Raw genomic sequence first — 21,755 nt, 5'->3', positions numbered from 1 at the left:
CCCATGTACATTGCCAAAGAGCCACAGTAGTACGTCAGCAGCCCTCCAGCACCTCCTGCCTGCTGCAATCAGCTGTTTCGCATGCGCAGGTGGCTCTGTGGAGGAGGAGTGAGGGCATGGCAGGGTTGGTGGCAGAGGCTTTGGGGGTAGGGGTGGAATGGGGGCAGGGCCTGGGGCAGAGCAGGGGGTTGAGCAGTGAGCACACCCCAGCACATTGGAAAGTTAGCATCTGTAACTCCAGCCCTGGAGTAAGCGCCTATGCAAGGAGCTGCATATTAACCTCTGAAGAGCCACATGTGGCTCTGGAGCCACGGGTTGGCCATCCCTGCTCTAGTTTTTCTTTCATGATGGTAGGGCCACAGCAGGCCTGAAAGCAGAGAAAGTCACTGTGGGAGTAGCATAGATGGTGCAGGGCCATTTGCTGCCACGTATTTGGCATGTGATTAGAAGCATCCTTTTCTCTGGAAAGGAAGCCATTTATCTCAGTTTTCCTTTCTTTGTATTCATAATGCCGTACTGATGATGATAATAGTAATATTGAGGCATGTTTTCATCCATTAATATTTTTCCCACGTGGAGAGAAATAGAGAAATGAGGTCAACCGCTCTGCTTGGCCTGTCCCATCTCGGTGACTCACCAAGAGACAAATGGCCAAGCAACTATACTAGTACCCAACAATCAGAGTGTCTGTTGAATGTGAAATAAGCTGCTGATGCTGTTGCAGCTTTATAGAAAAACAAACAAAATCAGATTGGAAGATGAATATCAAATGCCTAGCAATCCTTGTGACACCTTAGAGACTAACAAATCTATTTGGGCATTAGCCCAGATAAATTTGTTAGTCTCTAAGGTGCCACAAGGATTCCTCATTGTTTTTGCTGATACAGACTAACACGGCTACCCCTCTAAAACCTATCAAATGCCTGTTTCACTGTTCTTGACAGGTTCCGTGGCTAAGAATTTCTTCACAAAATCCAAGCTTCCCATCCCAGAACTTTCTCACATATGGTGAGTACTGTAGTGTAACCCAGAATATGGATGCTTGTTTTAAAAGACATTTTAGCTCAAGAGTTCTTGTTAGATTGAAAAAGTGTCTTTAGAGTAATTATAATTATTGCTCTTATCATCAAAATCACTTTCAGGTCCAAGCAGCGGGGTGCGTGTTGATCTTCCTGGCATGCTTGTTATCTTTTTAGAGCTACTCTTTTACTCAACAGGACTGCAGATATTTTAATAGCAATATAAATGATAGCCGTTTTTAAGAATATTATAAAAAACATCATTAGCTCAATGAAAAGACATATTTCATGAAATGGTTTAGAAGAAACCACATTTGGAATATTTTAGATGTGTTCAGTTAGCTTTATGTTTCTGGCTGTGATTTGTGAGATGAGGCCTAATTAATACCTAATTTTTAATAAGTACATCTGCATAATTCATCAGTGCTTTTATTAACGAGCCAGCACTCTTGTTTTTAATGAGTTTGTTTAGAGACCATTGCAGATGGCACTTGTATACAATACAATTTATAAGGATCTTATTATAGTTCCATAAACATAATGGTTCTTGTATCGTCATCCTATCTTGATATCAGGAACAAACTGTTCTAAACCTTCACCAAAAATGCTGATAAAGGGAACTCTTATTTCACTATAGCTATATACTTTTATGAAGATAGATTTTAAGAAAAGCTTGCAAGAGCCCAAACATCTGTTGGGTTCAGAGAATTTGCCTGGAATAGTTTCAAAGCTAGTTGTGAATCATGAAACAAAAGGCTAAAGAAACATTCTCTGGGGAAAAATGAGCACTGGAATTTAATTTAAAAATTATTTAAGAAAAACTGCTTAACCCACTATGATAACCAAAACCATTTTATTTATGTTACAAACATTAACTGTGCTCTGTATAGCATTACAAAAGAAAATGTTCCTTTCTAGGAGCAATTTGAAATCTTGCATAATATAATTTATCAGGCAAAAACTCCTTTGCTAAAATTGAGGAGCATTTCAATCTTCACTGTAACCTTGACTGCTTGAAACATTGTGCCTTCACTTTCAAACAGTGATGAAGTAACTATTGCTCCATTTTAGCCATTATATTAACACTAAATGAATTCTAATATTTTCCAGAAGGTGTAGTCTATGAAACTGTGTTCGTGTGCTTCTGAAATCCTCTGCTGCCGTTTCACGCTTAAACTAAAACTAAACAAACAGCAGTGCTAACGGGCAGTTTAATGCTAACAGTCCAAACTGCCACCAGCATTAGTTAATCCAGCTGTGCAGCTCATAAGGCCGGTCTACACTTGTTAATTAAGCACTTTCTGAAAACTGTTTGCATTGATCCGTCTGCCTGAAACAGTACTGAATAGGGTTTAAGTGCTAGCATAGACCAACCGAACAGTTTGTCAACACCATTTCGGAAAGAGAGATTGAATTTGGGTACTTAAATATAATTTCTTGACAAATTTCAGTTTTTGAAATACCAGATAGAAAATATTGTATGATGTGGCATAAAGAGAAAGCACTTTTTTTCCCATATAAAATCTTCTTAGTATTGGAAAGTCAGATTGTTCCACTTCTCAAAAGGAAATGTTTAAAAAAATAAACAGTATTTTAAAAAAAATCCCACTTACTTGGGAATTGTTACCTTTTTACATAAAGAATATGCTCTGTGTGTGTGTGTTTATGTGTATGTTTCATTCCTGCAATGGCTCAGGAAATGTGTGAATACCATGTTCACAGGGAGCTGAGCGATGTAGACTGTGATGGAGCGCTGACGCTGCCAGAATTCTGTGCTGCATTTCACCTCATTGTTGCTAGGAAGAATGGTTATCCATTGCCAGATACGCTGCCGGAGACCTTACTGCCAGATTACCTTCAACCAGGTGAGGCTGTGATATTCCTGTACCAACTCGTCGTTCATCCAGAACAGCCTTTTTTAGTAAGAGACAAAGATTTAGCTAGAAGCTGAGTAGTACCTCTCGATGTAGCTTGATAAAACATTGATTTTTAGTTATGCTTAAAGGGAAAAGGCTAAAGAAGAACCAAAAAATAATTATTTAAAAAAAAAAAAAAAAAAAAGCAGCAGCAGCATGTCTCTGTGAAGGAGCACACCTGCACACTGACAAAGAGGGGACTAATAAGCTCCTCTGGGCCTGGTCAGCACCAATGAGGCACACCTGCAAGGCCTGTTCTTCCTGGAGCGGGGTGGGGGCGGGGATGTTCAAAAGGGAAAACCTGCCACAGGAAAGAGGGCAGGGGACGTGAACAGGGAGAAGGTTGCCCCGTCCCAGACAGCTGAGAAAGGCCTGCCCAGAGGGAGACAGCAATAAGCCTCACCTCTCCTGAAGCTGCACGGCCCAGCCTCAGAGCAACACACCCCATGAGGAGGGGCTGGAGGTGGACCTTGTGTAGATTAAGTTCTAAAGGCTGACCCAGGAAGACTGCCTAAGTTCCAGGTCACCCTTGTGTCTTTTCAATTTTTTATGCTCTCCTCTCCCCTATAAGGGAAGAAAGAGGGGAGAGGACTTTTCATTTTTTGTTTGTTTGCTCCAAGAACCCCTTGGACATATGCTGTGGGGAGAGAAAGACAGTACGAGGATCTGAAGTGGGGTCTGGAGGGAACTTGAGGGGACCCCTGCCCCTCCAAAGTCTCTGTTCCCTATAGGCTGTCCCCATGCTCTATTGAAATACTAGTGTCTACTAGAATTCTACTGTCTAGATTCTACTAACATGAGGCATAGCTAGGAGTGGCAGATCTGGATGTCACAAAATTTTACATATGAAGTAGGTGACTTTTAGCTTTTGTGTTGTCTTGCTCTAATGACTCTTGGAGGTATATTTGAAACGATGGAATATTACTGACCTGCTTTACAGGTTATCTTGAATGCTGTATATGATTACTGATTTTAGCAGAGCTCACATTTTTCTATAACTCATTTTCCTGATCTGCCATTCCTACTGTTAATATTTTACAATTAACAGTGAGATTTCACCAGTTTGTGTGGGATGGGGATAAATGAGTCTACAATGTGTGATGTACCTCATTACTGAGGTACAGTTGAGAAATATTGACATATGTTGTCAATTTTCATTATATATTAACACTGAAGTGCATACCCTTCAATTAAAAAATGTGCACAGCTTTCTAGGGTGAAGAGGATTAATTGCTGATAATAGTTACAGTGCTAAGAGATAATATATAAGAGCTAATAAAATCTCCATTAAATTTGTTGGCACTTTAAAAGGAGAGGAAAAGAGCAAATCAAGTTGTAGTTAAAAAATTAAATGTCCCCCATGTATCAATTCACTGAAGTAATTTCTGTCAGATTCCTGTTCTCTACATCTTCATATCCACGGGTATAAACTATGAAAATCAACCTTCAAGATGTTCACACTATTAGTCTGCATAATGGTGTGTCCTTATCACTATCACCTCCATCTTCCCTCCCTCAGGCTCTCCTTCCTGTTTGTTATGCTCGCTTCTAGTCTCATTTTAAATTAGACTGTAAGCTGGTCAAGACAGGGATCTTGTCTTTCTATACAGTGCCTTTCACTGTAGAACCTTGAGCATGTCATGATTATGGCCTCTGGGTGCTATTGTAATAGAAAGAATTAGTAGTAATAATAGGGCATTTTTCTGACCACACTATGAACCTCTCACTTGGCATGAATCAGGTTGTGTGTTTTCTAAGCTAACCTTCCTCATCTCTGTCTTCAGTTTTTCCTCTTGGCCTCCTGCTAATGTCTTGAATTAAAACCAAATACTTGAATTGCATCCAGCTGTTCATAAATATCCACCAAGCTTTTATTAACTAAAGGCATTTCCACTGCAAATTTGAGAACAAAAGGCTAAATTGCAAACAGGTTTGTTTCTAGCTATTGCAGAATGTTTGTCATCCTACTAACTAATATTTAGTATTTTTGGATACGTTTTTTTTAATAGTATTTAATAGATAAGAACCTTTCTCTAGGCTTTTTAAGCCATCTCATAGAATTTAATAGGCAATTACATACCCTTACAAGAGAACTTTATAGGATAGTTTAAAGAAATCAAAATCCTCTAGAGTTAGTACAATTTTCTGTAAAATTATAGGGTTTTAGAATCATTTCAGTAGAAAATTTCAGTGGAGACTAATGGTTTTGTCCATATTATATTGTTTGGGACTTTTCTAGAAGGGACAACTGGGAATGGATAGCTCAGGAAGACGATACTGGAATACAATGTCTGACATGTCTAGGTCACTAGCTAGAATCTAGTTTGTGCTTCTAGTGACCCAGGGTTTGTCTTCAGCTGCACCTTTCCACTGTAGCATTTTAGTGAAGACACTCTTATGCTGACAGGAGAGCTTCTCCTGTCGGCGTAGTTAATCCAGCTCCCTGAGAAGGGGTAGCTATGTCAGCAGTTAGGCTTGGTCTACACTACCCCCCCTAATTCGAACTAAGGTACACAACTTCAGCTACGTGAATAACGTAGCTGAAGTCGAAGTACCTTAGTTCGAACTTACCTTGGTCCACACGCGGCAGGCAGGCTCCCCCGTCGACTCCGCGGTACTCCTCTCGCCGAGCTGGAGTACCGCAGTCGACGGCAAGCACTTCCGGGTTCGACTTATCGCGTCCAGACTAGACGCGATAAGTCGAACCCAGAACTTCGATTTCCAGCCGTCGAACTAGCTGGTAAGTGTAGCCAAGGCCTTAGATCGGTATAACTATGTTGCTCAGGGGGGTGAGCGACGTAATTATACCGCTATAGGTATGTAGTGTAGACCTGGCCTGAGAGTAGTCTGGTATCCTACATGAGGCGAGTTTGGTTGTCTCTGTCTCATTCCTGGCTAGAAGACAGGTACCAATATTAAAAAGAAAAGTCATGACCACAGTTTGCACTAGTTAGCACCTTTTACGGCAGTTTGAGCACAGAGCAAGGACTGAATGAGCACGGATAGTGAGTGTCTGTGTTCCTCCATCCTTTGAGGTGTTTCCTCCAGGTCAGAGTTGAGGCACATTGGCAGGATGGTGTGGGGAAGCTTGCATTATTGCTGTCCATTTAATATCTGATCTGTTGATAGAGGACATCAGTTTTCATTGTGTCAGTTTGGCATTTCTAATATCTTAATTTTAATAAAAAAAAAATACATGAGGATAAACAAAGGCAGATGATAATAGCTGCTTATCATATTGGCCGATGGTGTCTCACTGTGTCCTTGTGCTTTTTACGTTTTAAAAAGTAGGGCAGACAGTTGCCTGGGAGATTTTTTTCCCCATATATTTTTTCCTCTTATTTGCACCTAGCTTTTGTTCTGAACTCCCCTGTTTGCACTGTAGCCTTCTATCTTCGTAAATGAGCTCTGTTTTGTTTCTTTTAAGCAGCAAAGCTTTTCAAGGGCTAACCATTAATTCTAGCAGTGATATTGGCAGAGTAGTTGAGGGATTTAACATTTAGCTAATACTTACAGCTCTATTTAGACAAGATTCACAAATAAAGATGGAGTTTTTGAAAGGAGAAGTATGTATTTGAAAAAAACCCTTGCACAGTGAATCACATATAGTACAAAAAGAACAGGAGTATTTGTGGCACCTTAGAGACTAACAAATTTATTAGAGCATAAGCTTTCGTGGACTACAGCCCACTTCTTTGGATGCATCCGAAGAAGTGGGCTGTAGTCCACGAAAGCTTATGCTCTAATAAATTTGTTAGTCTCTAAGGTGCCACAAGTACTCCTGTTCTTTTTGCGGATACAGACTAACACGGCTGCTACTCTGAAACATATAGTACAGGCTCTGAACCAACAATTTTTGGAATATGCATATAAATAAAGCAGTATGGTGTGCTTCCCTGTATATGTAATGGACCCTTTTAATACTCCCTTCCAAGTACAACACTAGAATTTATGACAACTTGGTATGAAACATTTTTTATGGGAGAAGTCCTATACCATAGTTTAATGTCTATGAAATCAAGGTTTTGCTTGGCCATTTAGGAATGTAAGTCTATTTGATAGCACTACTCATTAGCCTGTTGTATTAAGTCCAGTATGAGGTAGACTTAGTACTTTATTCATAAGGCTCAAGCAGAATTTTTTGCATTTGATCAAAATGTTAAAATTTAAAATAAAGAAGTGACTTTCAAAAGAAGCATTTAAGGATGAATTGATTTTGCTACTTATATGGCTTGTTTTATGAACTACAAGTTCAGGGCTAAATTCTGTGCTGGGGTAACTCTATTAAGAACTTGACCCACTGTGTTTTGCTTTGAAAGCTTTTCTTGAATTAAAATAAAAAACCCTAAAGCTGATTGCCCTGTCTAGTAACCTAACTGTGTTTTAAATTAATACAGATTTGTAAAAGCTTAGTTTGTTTGGAGGGACCAGATGCTAATCAGAAACTAGAAACTGGACTTGTGAATTGGTTATTCTGCTACTCAACATATTAATCTTAAGAAAAATAGGTTTTCTAGCTACCAAGATGCTTAATGATTTAGAGGGACTAATCCCTAAGAAATGTTAGCAGAAGGGTCCATGTATATAGAACAAAAACATGAGTGTTGCAAATATTACCTTAACAAATAGCAGGATTGTTTTTCCTGCTCCCAGTAGTTACCTGATTGAAAACAATTAAAGCTGATACCGACCGAAGCAAGTGTTGTGATTAGTCTTCATTCTTTTCACTGACCTTTAGTTATATTGCATAGTGTTTTGTTCTAATACATTCCCCATTTCTAGATAACACAAACAGGAAGTTGCAGGCCTATCAAATAGGTTTTATAGTTCTAGCACTCCAGTCTGTAATCTGTTACGCCTACTATATTGACTCCAGATCCCAGGAAGGAAAGACACAAATAAAACTTCAGTCATAGTTGTTTTTGGGTGGCTGAATAGTATCTAAATCTGTCCTCAGTTCCACCCGATTGTTTCTACAATATATTAGACTTGTACATCACAACATGTTGTTACTTAAAAATAATACAAGAGAAAATGATTCTCTATACAGTACTTATCCAGATCAATTGTTATCTTGTTATCCAGATCAATTGCAGTATGAAGGGGTGGGGAGGAAAAACAATAATCTAATACATGTAAAATATATGTATTATTAAACAAAGACATGTATCTTTGCTTTCTCTCCAGCTTCCTTTAAGCCTAAACGTGACTGCGCATTATTGGATTCTTATTCTGAATCATTGCCAGTCAGTCAACAGACCAGGGACTTTAATCGAACTGAGGTAAGAAAATTACCCGAGGGCTATAGTTACATTAAGGAATTTACATTAGTAGACCACCTAGCAATTAATACATCATACATATCTGTGGAATTTTCAAGTGGGCTATCTGTTTTTAAGCTTGCCTTTTGTCCATCTTACTGTTCCTCTCTCAGTAATTCATTCAGTGACTGTAGAGGGTAGACTGGCCTCCTTTCAACAGGTGTGCATGAGTGGCAGAGTCTACATCCTCCTCCTAAGGACTCTGTGCTGTGACAAGTTGGGAGTCTGTGGGTCAGATGCTGGGAGAAAGTTGAATATTCTTTTCCTGTCAAGCTCCTGCCTTGCTGAGGTTGGAGCAAACAATGGGAAAGAAGGTCTGTGCTGATGTGGAAGGCAATTGATCAGAGGAATCCAGATAGACTGTGGCATATTAATGCTGTTGAGGATTGGATTGGCCAAAAGGTTGGGCTTTGTCAGGGACAAGCTTCATTCTAGTCAGGATCTCCTTCCAGACTCTTCTGCTGTCACCTTATCAGCACACTCCTCAAGATGCATTCTTCCTTTTTCAGAGCCCCAAGTCCCATCTTGTCCCCAGAAATCCCATTGAAAGGGAATAAAATGTACCTTTCTCAGCTGTTCTGGCCTTGCCCTCCCTCCCCTGCATCTCTGGTGACTGCTTGTTACCCCAGATTTGGTGCAATATGTAGCAAGAGTTTGGGTCTACAGGTCTAAGTAAGCATGTGCTCCCTGCTGTATCTTCATTCCTCCTTCCCCTGGTTAACTTTTTGGCCTCTGGCATGACCTGGAACAGAGGCTAATTGATGCTCTCCCCTTTTCCACTCCAGTGGACAGATTTTTAAAAACTCTCAGCCCCCATTCAGGTATCTAAATGAAGCAGGCAGTGATTCAAAATTTCTCAGCACCAAGCAGCTCTCATGGAGAACAAGAGAGCAATGGGAGCTGCTGGGTACTGAGTGCTTCCAAAAATCTTGGTCCCTAGTTCCTTCTGGCTTCCCTGTGAAACATATTTCATCCATGGTTCTGCTAGTGCCACCAGTGGATATATCACCACCCAGTTGGCTGTGAGGCGGTGGGCCGCTGCACCCCAGACCATGCTATCTGCCTCTGCCGCCGGTCATAATGCCACAGTCTACCTAGGTACCAGTAGTGGATCAGCACATCTAACTTTTGAATGACCCTGGCACTTCCCTAGGTTCAGGACCCAGCCCTGGACTAATCCAGGCCTGATGGACTGCCTAAAAAGAGAATGGTGTTTTATATCAATATAAGTACAGGCCAAATAACTGAGTTAAGGGGACAATAGTTCAGTCAGAGGAACTTTAGAAAAGTAAGTGGTCTCATGACATTTGTAAACTTGAGAGGTTTAAAGGCCTAAAACCTGGAATAACCTTACCTGCCTCATGGTTGTTGCCAACCCATTACACCTGGATATGTCAATTCAGAGTTTGTAAGCTGTGCCATTTGAAGGTCTTAGCTTGTTAGGGTAGTGAATCAAGTGACAATTTGTGGACAGGGCTATGGCTCAGAATTGTTAGGCCTCTGAAAATTGGCATGCATTGCTGTTGTGGAATAGGGTTACCATATTTCAACAAGCAAAAAAGAGGACGGGAGGAGCCCCGCCCTAGCCCTGCCCCTCCCACTTCCCGCCCCCCCAGAACCCCCAACCCTCCCCCCGTTCCTTGTCCCCTGACTGCCCCCTCCTGGGACCCCTGCCCCTAACTGCCCCCCGGGACTCCACTCCCTATCTAAGCCTCCTTGCCTCTTGTCCCCTGACTGCCCCAACCCTTATCCACACCCCCACCCTCAGACAGACCCCTGGGACTCCCACGCCCCATCCAACCACTCCCCACCCCCTGACAGCCCCCCCCAGAACTCCCAACCCATCTAAACCCCTCTGCTCCCTGTCCCGACTGCTCCGATCCCTCTCCCCACTCCTGCCCCCTGACAGCTCCCCCCCAGAACTCCCAGCCCCCTACCCCCCGCTCCTTGTCCCCTGACTGCCCCCTCCTGGGACCCCTGCTCCTAACTGCCCTCCAGAACCCCACCCCCTACCTAAGACTCCCTGTTCCTTGTCCCCTAACTGCCCCCTCCTAAGACCCCCCCCAACTGCCCCCCAGGACCCTACCCCCTACCTGTACCCTGACTGCCCAAAACTTTCTCCACTCCCCTCCAAAAGCCCCCACCCGTTTCTTGACTGCCCCATCCAGAACCTCCCTGTCCCTTCTCCTGCCCCCCCTTACCCTGCTGCTCAGAACAGGGTGTTGGGCTCTGTGCCAGCCGGACACATGGCTGAGCTCCCCAGCACAACACAAAACCCGGTTCCTGGCCCTGCACAGGGCTGCCAGAGCGGGCTGCAGGAGGAGGAGCTGCCGGCCGGCTCAGAATGCAGGGAGGGAGGGGTGGGAGGAGGAAGCTGCTCCGGAGTCCAGCCCGGGACTTTCCTGCAGCCCTCCCAGCCGCTCGCTCTGCTCTGCCAGGGGAGGGGGAAATCCCGGACATTGTGAGTGCTTTACAAATTCCCCCCGGACGCTATTTTTAGCACACAAAAGGAGGACATGTCCGGGTAAATCCGGACGAATGGTAACCCTATTGTGGAAGTCCCTTCAAACTCTGCATCCAAGTTAAAGAATAATGGTACATTCTACCAGCTCAGCCCCAGCGCTGGTGTAAGGCTGTTCTCCAATCACTTCATCCTCCCCCTTGTTATAGGGAAAACTCCATGGTCGAAACACAGCTCTTCTCTTGTCAAATGCAACTGTGCAATATCACCACCAGGCAATAGGCAATGTTTCATAATATTGCTGAATTTTATTCTCACTTTGCATGGTGTGATCATTGTGTTTATCTCGTGGGACTACTTATATATGATCTTACCAGCGCCCTTTCTGCTCACAGGGCAATGTTCTGGGTACATCAGCTTGATTCAGAATAGCACTACTATTGGTTTTTGAAAATGGTGCTTTTATTTTAGAAGTGCAGGCAGGTCTTTTACTGAAGCACAGATTTCTGGTCCTATTAATATGTTCACATGCTGTGAGGTTGATTAACAGTGGGGTGCCAGATTCTGCCACAGGCCAACACTTCACTAGAACTTTTTCACTGTGTTCTAGTGATGGAAAACTAATCAGTTCCTTGACAGTTTGACTTATTAGCATATATGTTTATTAATTTGCAGCTTAAGCAGAAGTCATGCTGAAAACACATACTTGATCATATACATGCAGCTCCACTACCAGATTTTAATAAAATATTAACTGCATATCAATATTGTATCAGCTCAATACATTAATATCTTATTGCCCTTATATAAATCCATGGTACGCCCACATCTTGAATACTGCATACAGATGTGGTCTCCTCATCTCAAAAAAGTTATACTGGCATTAGAAAAGGTTCAGAGAAGGGCAACTAAAATGATTAGGGGTTTGGAAAGGGTCCCATATGAGGAGAGATTAAAGAGGCTAGGACTTTTCAGCTTGCAAAAGAGGAGATTAAGGGAGGATATGATAGAGGTATATAAAATCATGAGTTGTGTGGAGAAAGTGAATAAGGAAAAATTATTTACTTGTTCCCATAATATAAGAACTAGGGGCCACCAAATGAAATTAATGGGCAGCAGGTTTAAAATAAATAAAAGGAAGTTCTTCTTCACACAGCGCACAGTCAACCTGTGGAACTCCTTGCCTGAGGAGGTTGTGAAGGCTAGGACTATAACAGGGTTTAAAAGAGAACTAGATAAATTCATGGAGGTTAAGTCCATTAATGGCTATTAGCCAGGATGGGTAAGAAATGGGTGTCCCTAGCCTCTGTTTGTCAGAGGGTGGAGATGGATGGTAGGAGAGAGATCACTTGATCATTACCTGTTAGGTTCACTCCCTCTGGTGCACCTGGCATTGGCCACTGTCAGTAGCCAGGATACTGGGCTGGATGGACCTTTGGTCTGACCCAGTACGGCCATTCTTATGTTCTTACTTAAAATTGTCTTTGCCATAGAGTTTTTTTTTGTCTTTGCTTTTATTTACTAAAGTATTATATATGATTTTTTCTCATTGATCTTTATAGATTTATCTAGACAATTATAATTTTTGTAAAAAGTGTGTGTGTGTGTGTGACTGTTCTTTGCTCCCACCATCTCTGGTTTTCTCATGTGAGAGATGAAACAGTATGGCCAAAAGGAATAAGCACAGCAGCTGGAGTCAGGAACTTCTGAGCTCTTTTTCTGGCCCGGCCACTTAATTCCTATGTGGCCTTGGGCAGTTCAACTTCTTGTACCTCAGGCCTTGTCTATACTGGCAAATTTCTGCGCAGTAAAGCAGCTTTCTGCGTTGTAACTCCCGAGGTGTACACACTGCCAAGCCACTTAGTGCACAGAAACTGCACAGTTGCAGCACTGTAAAAAACTCACCCCGATGAGAGGTGTACAGTTATCTGCGCTGGGGGTACAGCACTGTGGTGCCAGTGTAGGCACTCTGGTTGATTACAGCACTGTGATTGGCCTCCAGGACGTGTCCCACAATACCTGTTCTCGCCTCTCTGGTCATCGGTTTGAACTCTACTGCCCTGCCCTCCGGTGACGAACTGTGAGCCCCTCCCCTTAAATTCTGTGGGAATTTTGAAAGTCCCCTTCCTGTTTGCTCGGTGACACGTGCAGTGGTCTCAGCGCATCTTTCCAGGTGACCATGCCTGCTTCACACACCAGGCGATCCCCCGCTTGGAGCAATGCCAAGCTGCTGGACCTCATCAGCATTTGGAGAGAGGAGGCTGTCCAGTCCCAGCTGCACTCCAGCCATGGGAATTATGATGCCTACAGACAGATTTCATGATGCATGACAGAAAGGGGCCATGACCGGGACACACTGCAGTGCCAGGTCAAAGTAAAGGAGCTACGGAATGCCTACCACAAGGCGCGGGAGGCAAACCGCCATTCTGGTGCTGTGCCCACGAGCTGCCGGTCCTGCAGAGAACTGGACACGATACTCAGCGGTGACCCCACCTCCATGGCAAAGGTCCCTGTGGATACTTTGGTGTCTCGCATGCCAGTCAAGAGTGGACCGAGCCAGGAGGAGGAAATCTTGGACGAGGATGTGGAGCGGGAGGAGGACCCAGAGGCAGAAGACGACTCAGAGGTCAAAGATTCATAGATTCTAGGACTGGAAGGGACCTCGAGAGGTCATCGAGTCCAGTCCTCTGCCCACATGGCAGGACCAAATACTGTCTAGACCATCCCTGATAGACATTTATCTAACCTACTCTTAAATATCTCCAGAGATGGAGATTCCACAACCTCCCTAGGCTATTTATTCCAGATGCATGCAGCCAGGAGCTCTTCTCCACCCTGGAGGAGGCTAGCCAGTCACAACTGTCAGAACTTGGTGAAGCGCAAACAGGAAAGGAGACTCCTGGTAAGTGGCTTTGATTTTGGGAATCACTGAGGCAAGTTGTTGGGGGCAGGAGGGTTGCAGAAAGCAGACTTGTCTGTATGATGTGCATACCACCACATGCCTAGTCTGAGCAGCAGAACAGGGTGTTGATTGATTCCCTCACTTCACGGGAATCTAGGGTGACCAGATGTCCCAATTTTATAGGGACAGTCCCGATATTTGGGGCTGTGTCTTATATAGGTGCCTATTACCCCCCACCCCCGTCCTGATTTTTTCACCCTTCCTGTCTGGTCACCCTACGGGAATCTGCCTCAGAGATCTCCAAGAAACTCTCATGGAGATACTGGGCAATCCACTGCCACAGGTTCTTTGGCAGAGCTACTTTGTTTCTTGCCCCATTAAAGGTAACTTTCCAGCACCACTAAGCCGTCACTGGGGAAATGGAGCCTTGCTGCACACAGGCGAGCTGCATAAGGGCCAGGGAGGAAGCCGCAGGCTTGGAGAAGACCTTCCCTTGATTCCTGCCCCCCCCCCCCCCCCCCCCTCCCCAGTGCTGGCTCTCCACAAGAGCCACGTTCCCATTGTACAGTACGGTCCTGGAACACTGATTTCCCCAGCCCCTGCAGTTACTCACCACTTTGGGGGTCTTGTGGCTCATGTGTGCTTGCCTGGGGTCAGCCAATTAGTGACAGTTATGTGAATAGTGACTGTATTTTAAATCACTGAATCAGTGGTCAGTGTGTTGCAAACAATACTGCTTCTGTAAAATGTTGCATTTTGAATTCACAGATATGACCTTGGGAGCCCAGCCTCTCTCTTTGTTATTGCCGGCTGACCAGATGTGCAGAATTAAAAAGTGGCCAAGAAGAACTAAGGAGGACTTTCTGCGTGATGCCACGATGCACTCCACAACCAAAAAACAAGAATTGAAGGAGTGGCGGGATAGCAAGAATAGGGACTGAAAGGAGAAAGTGGTGCGCCAGAACGAAGCCACGGATTGGCTTTAAAATGTTATGGAGCGCCAAGTGGACATGCTCCAGGCGCTACTAGCACTGCAAACAGAGCAGCTCCACGCCCGCCCTGCCCTGCAGCCGCTGTCACAAAACTCTTTCCCATGTGCCCCTATCCCCCAGACACCACCAACACTCTCTTATCAACCTCCTGGCTCCAATCTGTACCCACTGCATTCCACTCCTGCCCCGTCACAGTCAAGCCCTGCGGACTCCCAGTACCCACTGCATTCTACACCCGTCCCTCTGCAGTTTAGCCCTGCTGAAGTACAGTACCCGCTGCACTGTACTCCAAAGGACAAGGTTGCATATGATACTTGGACATACACAAATCTTTAACCGTCTCAGGACCCCACTTCCTCCTGGGACCCTCCCTTCCCCCATCCCCCACAGTGCTGATGTGTGGTTTTTTTTGTATGTCTCTCCTCCAGTTGTTGTTTTTTAATAAAATAATTGTGTTGGTTTGAAAGCAATCTTTATTTCATTAATTGAAAGCAAACAGGGCCCTACAAAGCAACAGGCAATTTTTTAAACCTTCATAGTGCATCGTCTGCACCAATCCCAATCACCTCCTAGCATTACAAGGGCTGCACTCCCAAGCATAGGAACAAATATTAGTGGCTTTCAGCTTCAAATTGCTGCCTCAAGGCATCCCTGATCCTTATGGCCCCGTGCTGTGCCCCTCTAATAGCCCTGGTCTCTGGCTGTTCAAATTCTGCCTTCAGGCGCTGAGCTTTCACCCTTCCCTTCACAAATATTATGGAACACACAGCACGCGGTTATAAGCATAGGAATATTGTCATTGGCCAGGTCCAACCCCCATATAGACAGCTCCAGCGGGCCTTTAAACGGCCAAAAACACACTCAACAGTCATTCTGCACTTGCTCAGCCTGTTGTTGAACCGCTCCTTGCTCCTGTCAAGGTGCCCCGTGTGTGGCTTCATAAGCCACGGCATTAAGGGGTAGGCAGGGTCTCCCAGGACCACAATGGGCATTGTGACTTCCCCTACAGTGATCTTCTGATTCAGGAAGAAAGTCCCTGCTTTCAGCTTCCTGAACAGGCCAGTGTTCCGAAAGATGCTTGCATCATGCACCTTTCTGGACTAGCCTGCATTAATGTCCGTGAAACGCCCACGCTGATCCACAAGCGCCTGTGGAACCATAGAGAAATACCCCTTCCGATTAATGTACTTGGTGGTCTGGTGCCAGAACTGGAATATGCATGCCATCTATCACCCCTTCACAGTTACGGAAGCCCATTTGTGCAAAGCCATCCACAATGTCACGCATGTTGCCCAGAGTCATGGTCTTTTGGAGCAGGATGCGATTAATGGCCCTGCACACTTCTGTCAACATGAGTCCAACGGTCGACTTTCCCACTCCAAACTGGTTAGCGACCGATCAGTAGCAGTCTGGAGTATCCAGCTTCCACAGTGCAATCGCCACGCACTTCTCCACCGTCAGGGCAACTCTCATTCTTGTGCCCTGGCGCCGCACAGTGGGGCGAGCTCATCACACAGTCCCATGAATGTGGCTTTCTTCATCCGAAAGTTCTGCAGCCACTGCTCAACATCCCAGACGTGCATGACGATGAGATCCCACCACTCAGTGCTTGTTTCCCCACCCCAAAAGCGGCGTTCCACTGTGATCAGCATCTCCGTGAATGCCACAAACAATCTCGTGTGGTAGCTACTATGCCTGGCAAGATCGATGTTGCACTCCTTTTGCCTTTGTAGTTTAAGGAATAACTCCACTGCCACTCGTGACATGTTAGTGAGAGCGAGCAGCGTATTGATCAACAGTGCAGGATCCATTCCTGCAAACCGAAGAGGCAGAGTGTGCAGATGGCGCCAAATGCGGACGGAAGCACAGGGATTGCTGGGATGCAAAGCAATGCATCACGGGGCATTGGGACAGGACCCAGGATCCCCTCCACCTTCCCACAACTCTTAGCGGGAGAAGAGGAAGATACGCTCTGTGAGAGTGCACCGCTCCAAATACCGCTGCAAGTGCCGGAAGTGTGTACACGCTATTGTGCAGTCAGCTGACAGTGTGAACACACAACAGCCGTTTTCCCTTCAGTACTCTCTGAGCGGCGCTGTAACTGCCAGCGCTGTAACTCTGCCAGTGTAGACGTGCCCTTAGTCTCCGTATTTATAATCTGAGGATACTACTGCTTCCCTGCCACACAGGGTTGTTGAGGATTAATGTTTGTATAGTGCTTTTTGAAGATGCAAATGATCTTGCAAATATATTTTTTCAAAATGTATATAATATCAGTGAGAGACAGGGTGTCACTTTCTAAGGCACTGCACAGGAATGCTGAATTATGCTAAATCCCCCTAAACTCAGGTGCTAGAACCCTATATAAAGATGTAACTACTGTGGCTTCTGCTAGCAGATGGATCTCTTTAACTCCAGACAGGATATAAGAGGGATTTGAGTGTCTTACTCCAAGGCAGAGGGAAGTAGAGGCTGGGACAAGGGAGGTCATGAAGGGAAAAACCTTAGCAACAGCCAAACTTGAGGAAAAAGTTTAGGCAGAGGTGTGTGCGCCTTTATGGTTAACTTACCCCCTTTCTGCAGTTTGTTTTATTGTAAGTTTGGACTGTAATATGCACACACTTTATACAGAGCATACTGAGCGCTTCTAGTTACAGTAGGCCTAGGGTGACCAGATAGCAACTGTGAAAAAAACAGGACAGGGGGAAGGGGGTAATGGGTGCCTATATAAGAAAAAGTCCCCAAAAACAGGACTGTCCGTTTAAAAACTGGACATTTGGTCACCCTAGGTAGGCCTATTATATGTCTAGGAGGGTGTAATGCTTTATCCAGTCCCACTGAAGTCAATGGGAGTCTTTCCACTGACTTCAGTGAACTTTGGATGAGCCCTTACTCTACAGTACTTTTATCATCCAGGATCATGTGGAACTTGCTGCTGCATTCATTTACTGAGGCAAATAGCTTAGTAAGTGTACACATAAAAAGAAAAGATTAGATGTCTCTGAAGGGCAATACTGCAATTAAACTAGCTAGAATAACAAGAAGAAGGTTATCAGCCCTTATGCTTCAGGGTATAAAGCTAATCAGCAGCTGGGTTCAGGAGAAGCTTCCTTTCACAACAGAGCATTGCACAATTATGCATATTATGTATTACTGTGATGCTGGTTGCAGTAGAAGGCAGGCTACCAGACTAGAGGAGGCCCCCGTGTGTCCCCATAACTTCCAGCTGCCACATTTTAACTCTCACAAAAAAAAAAAAAAAAGCTCTAGCTCATAACTCTTTGATTTCAGGATCCACCTTCGTTTCTGGGAGATTATTATTTTTTAAATTATTAGCTTCACAAATTATTACCCAGATGTCCAAAGCAACTTCTCCTATTTCCGTGAAGTGGTGATGAAATTTGCTCCTTGCTAGTGTAAATGCTGGGACATAAACAGAAATTCATTTTATACTTAAGAAAAATCAGGGTTTCTCCTTTCACATTCTTCTTAAATTTCCTAATATTAAAAATATTATCCTAATAACCTGACCCAATAAAATTCCATAAGCCAATTAACCTGATGCACAGAAAGTGACATTTATGTTTGTGGATTTGAATGTTTATACAATAAAGGAGTAAATCTATAAGGAGTAGATTTGCTGTACAATGAAATAGCATGTCTTTAGTAATTCCTACTATAGTAAAAGCAGTAGTAGTTGTCACACTGTCTGCAGTGGCTCACAACCCTGAGTGCCTACCTCAGGGCAGACTGCCACAAAACAGGGCAGATACCCTAAGCTGGTGGTACGTTCTATAACTAGATTTCAACAAGCCAGTAACAAATGTGAACTCCTGAATCACTATACCACTTTACCATGTAGTCATAGACTGGACTTTGTGATAAAATGGTCACTTAAACCAAAAATCACACCATATCAGGTTGCTCTCAATCCCAAGTGGTCAGCCACTTACCCCAGATCAATTGGTACTCCAGAGCTTACACCAAAGACAATGCTGGCAGTCAATTCTATAGTAAACTAATTGTAGGTTTATTAGCTAAGAAAAGGAAATGAGTTATTGAGAGGTAAAAGCAGGTAAAATATAACCGGTGAGTCACTGTTTGTAATTCCAAATGGTGGCAGTGATGTAATAAACTGCCAGACTCCCAAAAGTCTTTTCAGGGTATCCAGATTGTCTCTGGGGATCTCTGCTTTGCATCTGGTCCACTTCCCTGTAAAAGTCCAACCAGTCCAGAGATGAAGGATCTTTCCATGAGTCCATATTTGTAGTTTCTTCACTCTGAAAGCAAGCTGACAGTGTCTCTACACACATGGGCTTTTCTTTTGATGACAGGAAGTGAGGAACCATCATACATAATGGCCACTTGCTTTGAAATTAACATTTTCTGTTTAAATCCTTCATTGGCATTTCACAAGATTTCTTTGTTGGGCTATTTAGTTACAGGGGTGTACACAATGTAAATGTTTGCTATTACATTATAATGGGAACAAATGAATGAAAATAATACAAGTAACATTCCACTAATTTTCATGAAGTTCAAACACCTGAATATACTCTTACATTTACACTCATTTTGATCTATATTAGTACACAAGTCTATTGGCCTGGGGCCCTGATCTGACTGGGTCTGCCAGCATCACAGCAGTAATACTAGGAGTAGAATAGTAGTAATAAATTATCTGTTATCTGGTGGTGAGATGAAATCCTCCACTGGGCAATTGTTAGCAGTGGGGGGACTCAGCAGAAGACTTTCAAACTGCCATATTGTAAATTAATTTTTAATTTAATTTTCAAGTTAAGCTTTTGAGCAGCACCCCTGCCTGTGACTCACCAGGCTCTGTCTTGCCCTGTAAAACATCCTGCTCCTCACAACCACCAAATAACTCCACTCTCCCAACCTATGAGCTGTTGCTTTGGTAGTTAGGGCCCACATTCACAAGGAGCTGGGTATTCTGTTTCTCTCTTCCTCACTCCTCTGGTGTCTGGTGTGAGGGTGTCCAATGCTCCCTAGAAATATGCCAAGAAACACTTTTTTTCTATTAACTTGTTCATTAAAAAAAAAGAGGTCTAGCCATTGGCTGAGATAGGACAGTGTCACCTGACCGTAGTGCAGTTGATTAGACCATTTGACAATCAGCAGGCTCAGCTCTTTTCTTCTTGTCTATATCTTCTCCTCCTAATCTGGGACTTACAGTATTTGTGCTGAGCTGTAGCAGCCAGAGCTCTCTGGGCTTAGATGTGCCCAATTATCCATGATTAATGACTTATAAAACCTTGCCTCAAAACCGACCCGAAATTATTTTGACTGAAGGGTTCGGATTTTTTCCTAACTGATATTTTTATTTTGAAAAATAATACACTGTGTAAATATGATTCAGAAAGGGAGTAATTCATCTTTGTCTCTGGGGAGTGCAGTGATTCGCTTTCATAATTTAATTTGTGGCTCGGCTATTCAGGAAATACAGTTCATACATGTGAGCACAAGCGACTGAACATATTTTATTACCAATGCAATCAATTATATGTTTTCTTCTGGTCTTCTTCCCTTTCCATCCATCATAAATTCAGGTAGTTTAAAGAGCATCCTTATTTGTAATTGCTGAAATACAGTACAACAGAAATGATTTCTTGGATTTATGCATGAAGAGGGTTATGATAGGAGATGGGTCATGTGGACAATAGGCTTTTTCAAAAGCAGAGATTTTTAATAATCTTGAAATATCAGTTAACAGTTCTGGTATGTTTTGTAAAGGAGCAATTCATCTTCGTTTTTAACATTAAGAAGCACTATCTGCCCATATTTTCCGTCTCCTTGGTATTCTGAGACCCTCGGCACTTTCAGTCTGGTCTCCTATGTTTTCTTCTTGCATACTTTCTTCCTTTCTGCCCCCTCTCCTCCACACACACCAGTGCATACTTCCTTGCAACAAATAGCTTGGGAGACAAGACAGAAGATTTCTCATGAGGTCGATGAAACTGCCAGCAGTCGCTTTAAGCCCCTCCTTGAAACTGCACCTGACCCAAAGTCCATTGAAATCAACGGAAGTGTTTCCATTCAGTTCAATGGGCATTGCTTCAGGCCCTTAGCCTCTTCCTCTGATCTTTATGATTCCTTGACTCAGAAAGTGGGGGAAAAGCCAGTCTGGGCCTCTGGTACATTGCAGCTAGGCCACTATGGTTGGATATTTAGGCTCTCGAAACATTTGTCTCTAGCATCCCAACGTGAATCTGAAATTCATGGTAGATTTTGATGATGGTGAAAACTGAAGCTATTGAACTGTTAATAAAAACAGATTTTTTTCTTTTCCTCCTCGCCTTTGTAAAAAAATCAGCTTGAAACTGTCCGTGAAGATCCAACCAACTCAGAGCCGTTGATTCTCTTTGATGTGGCGACCTCCGTTGTTGAGCCAGTCGGTGACCATTTTTTTTTATTTTAGCATATTCTTGTGACTATAATATTTTCTAGTGCACATAGACAATCATGGTTAATATAGAGATTACATTTGTCCATATTTTTTCAAAGCACTTACACAATGGGTTTGAATGTTACTTCCACTGAAATCTACGGGAACTGTGCTGGAAAAAAAACCCACATGCTATTTCGTATAATAGCTCTGTAATTCCTAACCATGAATTCAGTCTACATTTCTGTACCCACCATTATGGGCTTAATGGATTGGAGCCTGGTCTCATGGGCCTGGCTCTTAATAACAGCATCAGTAAGCATGTAAAGAATTTTGGCTGTACTAACCTGAACCTAGTTCTGGCATTGCTTTGCCCACTGAATCCCAGGCACTGCTCTTACTGAGACAAGTAGCAGAACAGCTCCCTTTTTGGCGAGGTAACTAGCAGAGATTATAGGAGTAGCAAATGCCCACATTATGGATTACTACTGTAATCAAAGAAGTTGGTCTCATTTGTCAGAACTGGGTTGAAGTTCCTGGTCTTTGCCACGGAGACATGAAGTTGTGCCCTACGGACCCCAGCTTTCCCCACTTCAAAAGTATTCAGTGAGAGGAAAGAGTAGGCCAGAGGTCAATTAATGCATCAGGAAGACTTTCTCAAGCACAAGAGGGTGCAGGGCAGAAGGCTGGGGTGCTCGGCTCGTGGGGGTGCTCCCAGCCCCCTGCCCTGAGCGGCTC

General features: G+C 43.7%; 1 protein-coding gene across 10 annotated transcripts in view; it reads left to right on the top strand.

Annotated features, from left to right (window-relative positions):
- Positions 1–21,755, top strand: part of REPS2 (RALBP1 associated Eps domain containing 2) — a 138,307-nt gene that overhangs the window by 53,647 nt on the left and 62,905 nt on the right. For all 10 annotated transcript variants that reach the window (XM_054006985.1, XM_054006994.1, XM_054006966.1 and 7 more), the window contains 4 exons: positions 945–1,008; positions 2,742–2,884; positions 8,123–8,217; positions 20,946–21,023. In XM_054006985.1, the coding sequence (XP_053862960.1) occupies positions 945–1,008; positions 2,742–2,884; positions 8,123–8,217; positions 20,946–21,023 (380 nt within the window). The remainder of the gene's footprint in view (positions 1–944; positions 1,009–2,741; positions 2,885–8,122; positions 8,218–20,945; positions 21,024–21,755) is intronic.

This window comes from Malaclemys terrapin, chromosome 1 (assembly GCF_027887155.1).
Source record: "Malaclemys terrapin pileata isolate rMalTer1 chromosome 1, rMalTer1.hap1, whole genome shotgun sequence".
In the NCBI taxonomy this organism is placed as follows: domain Eukaryota; kingdom Metazoa; phylum Chordata; order Testudines; family Emydidae; genus Malaclemys; species Malaclemys terrapin.
This window is presented reverse-complemented; position numbering and strand designations above follow the sequence as displayed.